The sequence below is a fragment of the Dinoponera quadriceps genome, unplaced genomic scaffold, assembly GCF_001313825.1.
Source record: "Dinoponera quadriceps isolate SergipeBrazil2010 unplaced genomic scaffold, ASM131382v1 scaffold4150, whole genome shotgun sequence".
Taxonomy (NCBI): domain Eukaryota; kingdom Metazoa; phylum Arthropoda; class Insecta; order Hymenoptera; family Formicidae; genus Dinoponera; species Dinoponera quadriceps.
This window is the reverse complement of record NW_014558124.1, coordinates 15,196-22,113: the sequence shown is the minus strand read 5'-3', so window position 1 is coordinate 22,113 and position 6,918 is coordinate 15,196. Positions and strand designations below refer to the sequence as shown.

General features: G+C 41.7%; 1 protein-coding gene across 1 annotated transcript; it reads right to left on the bottom strand.

Annotated features, from left to right (window-relative positions):
- Positions 1–2,031: 2,031 nt before the first annotated feature.
- Positions 2,032–4,893, bottom strand: LOC106749643. The gene is made up of 2 exons (XM_014629310.1): positions 2,457–4,893; positions 2,032–2,119 (listed from the first exon to the last, which is right to left on the bottom strand). Exon 1 carries the CDS (start codon positions 3,008–3,010, stop codon positions 2,459–2,461), a length of 552 nt encoding a protein of 183 aa, XP_014484796.1. The 5' UTR covers positions 3,011–4,893; the 3' UTR covers positions 2,032–2,119; positions 2,457–2,458.
- Positions 4,894–6,918: the final 2,025 nt, after the last annotated feature.

Genomic DNA, 6,918 nt, shown 5'->3' with positions numbered 1-6,918 from the left:
ATACACGGTGACCCATTTTAATCGACAAACTGAGATATCTCCGAAACTACGCAACTTACGAAAAAAATGTTCCGATAAAAGTTGTCGAGGACAGTGGGGGTCATCTACCTGTACTAATGACCTTGACCTTGAGGTCAGTTTTCAAGGTCATTTCAAGGTCAAGGTCACTTTTTTAAATGGAACCCCCTAGTTTTAATGCCGGATTCAGAAAGAGCGGGAAATTTTACATCCAGATATGTATCAAAGTATAAGGTTAACGTGACCTCCATAAGTCAAATGAAGGTCAAGAAACCACCCCTACCAAACCCCAAGCAGGCTAAACCACCTAACTCTGGGAACAGCGAGTTTAATCGTTTCTTTTTCTTTAAAATAAATTGAATTCCAATCCACAAGTAGACTAACTCACAAGCTCGTGCATTATTTTCGTTGTATTCATGATGTCGACGTTGTCGAACCAGATTTCTATCACGAGCTTATTGAGGTAGGTTTCGGACTGCTCAGTTGTTAGGATGTCTTTCATCTGGAAAAAATTTAGTAAAAGCCTTCATGTACCAAGGTAGTTGTTATGGCAAACTACTATCATATCACTAATTTTATTTGCAAGGTAGCCTGCCATACTGAGAAAGTGGCTTTAAAGAGAGTTTAATTCGTTCAAAAAGTTTGTGATTAAACTGTACGGGGCAACATTTAAAACTATTAATTCATCAAATCTGAAGTGACGAAATATCTTTCTTACGTTTGCTGCACCTGCTTGGGGTTTGGTAGGGGTGGTTTCTTGACCTTCACTTGACCTATGCAGGTCACGTTAACCTTATACTTTGATACATAACTGGATGTAAAATTTCCCGCTCTTTCTGAATCCGGCATTAAAAATAGGGGGTTCCATTTAAAAAAAGTGACCTTGACCTTGAAATGACCTTGAAAACGGACCTCAAGGTCATTAGTACAGGTAGATGACCCCCACTGTCCTCGACAACTTTTATCCAAACATTTTTTTCGTAGGTTGCGTAGTTTCGGAGATATCTCCGTCGATTAAAATGGGTCACCGTGTATATGGTATAAAACCGTTTTTGTTGACGAGTTGAATTCAACTTGGGGACGATAGACATTGTAGTCTGAACTGATGTTAATATGATAGCAGAGTAGTATAATGAACAATATTTTATTAATTCACTTATTAGTCATGAAAAAGGCTTAGATATCATAATAGCATATTTAGACTATAATTCATTATGGCTTTATAGATGGAGTTTTTCTCATCTACTGATTTTTTTTGACATTCCTAATGATCATATAATACAAATAAAAATTATTTAATGGAAATCGGGAGAAGACATAAAAATGACCTTATGGTCTCCCTCCTTTAGCATATTTGTAGAATAATCAAAATTAGAAGACACGTATTCTTTTTGTCTGCTGAAAGGCAAGTGTAGGAAGTGAAATTTCTAACGTTTTATCTCTTTTCCGATATCTCAATAATTATTGGAGATACGAGAAAATTTTTTTAGAGAAACATTTTATAGATCTTTTGTGTAAAATATAATAGCTAACAAAGAGTGCTTAAAAAAACAATATAATAATTTATGTTAATCATAATGTTTAATTTGATAAAATATATATTACAATATAGGAATATTTTTTATTTTATAGAAATTGTATTATAAAGACTAAAATGTAGGTTTATTATTTTAAATTCACCCATATATAGCATTATATATTTATTATCGAATTTAACCCTCTTATTGCCAGACCCATCTACGCGGTATATGCGAAGACTGCCAGGGCCGATTTGATAATGTAAACACACGGAGCAGATGTATCGGCCCGTGACAGTTCTCGCATACATACTACGGACCGAAAGATCGGCCCTCTGACAGCCAAAGGTTAAGGGGTTAGGCCAGTCTAGAGCCCTCAAAAAAGGCCTAACTTTGACAATTTATTCTGGGAGTAAGGAAAAAGGAATCGNCGCCCGTAAAGGCCCTCTTGAAAAAGGTGATTCCGAAGATTGGCCCAGTAGCCGCCATTTTGTATCAAAATGGCGGCTACTGGGCCAATCTTCGGAATCACCTTTTTCAAGAGGGCCTCTACGGGCGACGGTGATTCTAGGAACTCGTGCTATCTGAAACAAAATAAAGAACGGTCTTTAATCTACATAAGACTTGCTAGTAAAATACGTATGTTTTTAGCTTTATATCAATTTTTCGCAAAATGGCGGACTTGTAAAAAAAGGTTCAATTTTTGACCGAAAAAATGAGCAGTAAATTGTTTATAAAAAAAAAAGTTGCAATGATAAAAAAATCGTACGTAGTTTAGTAAATAATGTTACTGTGAAGCTATAGTTAAAATTTCAAGTGGATACGTGCGATAGTCTCCGAGTACCATCGTCGCCCGATTTGAAAAATGCAGTTTCGAGAAAAACGCGTTTAAAGTTTTACGTGCTGAAAATTTTGTTATACCTTCAGTCTGCGATGCCTGCGCCGTACATTTCACCTTCCATGGAACTCATCTTCTTCCTTTCTGGATGCCTTCTGTTTGATTCGAGACTTCTTGCAGCATCTGAGAGCGAACGATCGGATAATTTGATGCGGTTTTGATCAGTCTCTTGACAGTAATTATAGCAGTTCGGCCCAATTTTGATGCCTATGTTCTGCATGACTCTCATGGCACTTGTGAGGCCATCATTATAAGTACCTGCAGCAATATATACAGCTGTGTCAAGTACATTTTTGCCACTGGATGTCACTTTCGGGGCCATCGACCATACTGTAGCGTTGAAACTCTCATTACTGTTTTGAGTGAAGCCGCCTATGCAACGAGTGAGTAAGTCATCACTGGTTAATTTTTCATAAATTGGAGTTATAGCCTTGTATACTTCTTCATGTAAAGGTGGTTTATGTGTATATTCGTCCAAAGTTCCAGTGGCCTTGGCCCTTTGCCACGAGCACCACGAATTTTCTCCGCTCGGGCAGTGATCGTGCTTGGGCTTGGCATCTGTTAATAATTCACTCATATTGTCAACAATGATAATTTATCAGTTAAAACCACTGTAGTCAATAAAGTAATTCGTTGAAGCAGAAAAACTAACGAAAACAAAAAGAAGCGTCCACGCGTGGCGTCGTTTTTCAGCTGACTGACCCACACACAAGCCCACACATACAGCTGTATTGATGAACTAGCACTTCCTAACGACTTTTTGGGGAACCATTAGAGCCCTCAGGCCCCGTTGGTACATTAGTGCAGAGGATAAGAGTCGTAAAAAGGGGACAAAAGGAAGCCCGCCGCGGCAGGTAGAAAATGCGCTCGTCGCCCGCTCCGAACGCTTCGACACTACAGCGGATTGGACAGGGAAAAAATTTTTTTTCACTATTCTACCAATTGAATAATGTTTTTAGGACCCTAAAGTGTACTTTAAGCAAAAAAAAAATTTCGATTTTTTGAAAATCCTAGGACTGGCCTAACCCCTTAATACACAATGGGCGAACAAAATATGTCTGTCAATTTTTATGAAGAATTAAAAATAATTTGTTAGATATTATAAAACTATACATAGATATCACGGTGTTCGTTACGGAATAATAAGTATGCTTGCATATGTTACTGTTAATTTTATACTGTTCTAGTTCTCGTGACTTTAATTGACGTGACCTGAGGTTTTCCTGAGAAAGTTGAAATAAAGACGAATATAAAACGATGCATTGAGCATGATCTATAATGTGCTCTTTATGTTTTGTTTTTTATCTCTTGTTTCTTTGCTTTTTGTCATACTGTTTTACCGACAGTTGTGTTTCGTCGCTTGCCTCTTCTGGAATTCGTTACCTTTTATCTCGGGCGACAAGAAACATAAGAGGCACAAGAGTTTATGTGTGTGAAGTTAGTACCGCCATTTTGAAAATAAAAAAAAACAAAATTGTTGTGCAACTGAGTTATGCTAGGTTTGTGCCTAAAGAATGTGAAAGCTATGTTGTGCCGAAAGAAAAAATCGCCAATCTCAAAGAACAAAGCTGTAAATAAAAAAAATCAATTTTTTTACCAACACGGTCATTTTGTATTTTCGAAAAAACAAAAATTATGCTGGTTAGAGCGCTTTGCCTACTTGTATTTGGATTCTTCTGTTGATCTGTATTTCAACTAGAGGAATTTCAAAAATGTGAATTTTTTGTTTTAACTCCATTCCTTTTGGCCAATTATTTTTCAACCTTGCAAATTTCGGTATATTCTGTGAATATTCCTCTATTGATTTCGATTATAACAATTCAGCACAAGTTGCAAAATTCGATTATCTGCATTGATTCAAAAGTTACAAGTGATTAAATATTACAGTTGGAAATTTCACATTTCAATTTTTTTTTCTTTGTGACGATGCAGCACACACCAAAAACCGCCCGCGGCCCGACCGACTAACCGTCGGGCCGTTATCGGCGCTTTACGCTACATTAACCTTTTTAGTGCCGAATGACGATATATCATTGTTCGCCACACTTGCGAAAAATGCCAAGGACGATATATCGTCGCGTATCCGAGGGCGTCTTACTATTTGCATTGCGAGAAAGCTCTATCTCAAAATAAATTTATAAAACGTTAGAAACGGTCTAATTTCATTGCAAAAGAATTAAAAAAATTGTTTTTGGGTTTAACTTTTTGTTATATTCTATGCTAGTTGGTGCCGAGGCTTTATATACGCTGGAGCGATAAGGTAGAAACTCGACACAGGACAGTTTCGTTCTCAGGTCCGATGTTTGTTATTTTGTTAAAAATGATTGAAAATGTAATACTTATACTTCATACTACGTGATCTATATAAAACTGTGATCAAACGATGATTATTCTTATGTGCAAATATTGTTTGTAGAAGAGAAATTTGTTTCTATGTTTTTCATCATGTTTTATACTGATATTATTCGTATGATTTTCGACAAATATTGAAATATAATTGGCATTACTCTATTCTTTCTTTTTTTCGTAATATGCTGCTTTTTGAATTTTGTAAATATCATTTTTAGTTTGGTTTTTATTAGCTTTTTCCCAAACCTTAGCAAATTCGTCAAATTGGCTCGGTATTCTTCGCATAGGTACGATACTTTTGCTCGGCACTAAAAGGGTTCATTTATCACAGGCGCACACGTGACGCACGTATGTAACAACACGCCGTCACGTGTTTGGCAAATAACCAACAACATGCCGTTGTTAAGTAACAGCACGTCAAAAACCGCGGCAGAAGCGGTATATAAGCCCGCTCCGCCGTGGTAAAAGGGCGATTCTAACGGAGTCTGCCAGAACGACTAAATTGCGAACCGATTCCACCGGAGTCAGCCAGATCGGCGGAGTCGTTCCGATCACAGGCTGCTCCGGATCCCGATCCCCAGGTTGTGGAGACGAGACGGTGCGCTCGCTGCCTCTGCCGCGTGTTCGCTGCCTTTGGATACGACCATCCTACTTTCCGGCAAGAACGAGGTTGTGCGATCGCAGTCTCTCCCGTGGAAATCGCGGGCGCCGAATCCAACACCTATCCGGAACAGTGCGTTCGCTGTCTCCACCGGAAATTTCCGGCCCTCTCGCCCGCCGACCGGGCGGATCGGGGATCGCAGCGAATCGAGGTGGTGTATTCGCTATCTCTGTCGAGTACTCTCAGCCTCGTCGCCTCGACTCCCGGACCAGGACAACTCGAACACCGGGGCAAGCGTGCGCCCCGTGTGTCGCGCCCAAATACCATCACCGCTGACCGCACCGAACGCCGAGACATGCAATACTGCGTATGTCTGGTCCGCGTCAGGTAATACCGCCGGGATACCGCACCGATCTCGCCGCTAAGCGACCGTAACCGATGGACTACAACGACTAGCCGACGCGTAGCAGCGCTGCACCCGCCCCTTGCCGCCACGCCGGTTAGGCTTGCCACCGCTAGGCCCGTACATCGAAGAACACGATACCGCGTACACTCGACTACCGAGGAGTACAATACCGCGTTTCCGGGACCCGATCAACGCGAGAGCAGCACGTCACCGTCGGGCAAACCGAGCACCGAGGTGTGCGATACCGCGTACGCCCGGCCCTTGATACATTCGTCGCGAAATCTACGGATCATCCGCCACCGGGGCAAACCGATCAGTGAATGCACACCGTGGCGTACACTCTGCCCGTGACCCGTTCTTCGCCGCATCCCGAAACGAGAGATCAACGACGTGATCTTACCGCTGCATAAGCGTGTTTGTCAACGTGACAACAGGCCAACGCGTAAACTCGCGGCTATATAACGCGCCCACTCCCCGCAGTCATGCTGATCATTTACACGCCGTCTCGCACACCGAACGCCGTGTGTACACATCGTGTGTACATCGCAGCGTACACACGGCACCTGTTGTTATTCCGCGAAACTGACGTACCGGAGTTCCAGCTAGACTGAAAACATATTTCCACGAAACACGGGACGGCCCGTGTATACATACCATACCGCTCCAGTATTTACATCTTGTCACTCCGAAATTCGTTGTAAAATTAAAACACCGGGCCACCGGCTCTACACGGTGCTCGACCAACAAACTGTACGCCGACACTCGGACTTAGAGTCTGACCGTCCTTAGTCCACCGAATAAAGGGAGTTCGATAGATTCACTCACTCACTCACTCGCTCACTCACTCTTCAAAAGAACGCTTGGTAATCCGGTGAGCAATCCCGGGACCACCGGCGACGTAGCGAACAGGAGAGTTCGCGACCGAATTTCCTCTTGACACCCAGCAGAAACCCCGGACAAAGTAATGCAGAACGGTCAATCGTACCGACTACCGACCGACCGATCGAATCGTCACAAAAAGGTGCCCAAATAGGAACGCCAAGACTGGACACGGGAAACCGAAACCGGAACCGATCGGCACCGCCATGCGGTTACATCTTGAACAGAAAGAAGTAGAGTTATTATCTTT

Coding starts and splice junctions, on each gene's coding strand:
- LOC106749643 (XM_014629310.1), bottom strand. CDS start 3,010: ATGAGTGAATTATTAACAGATGCCAAGCCCAAGCACGATCACTGCCCG.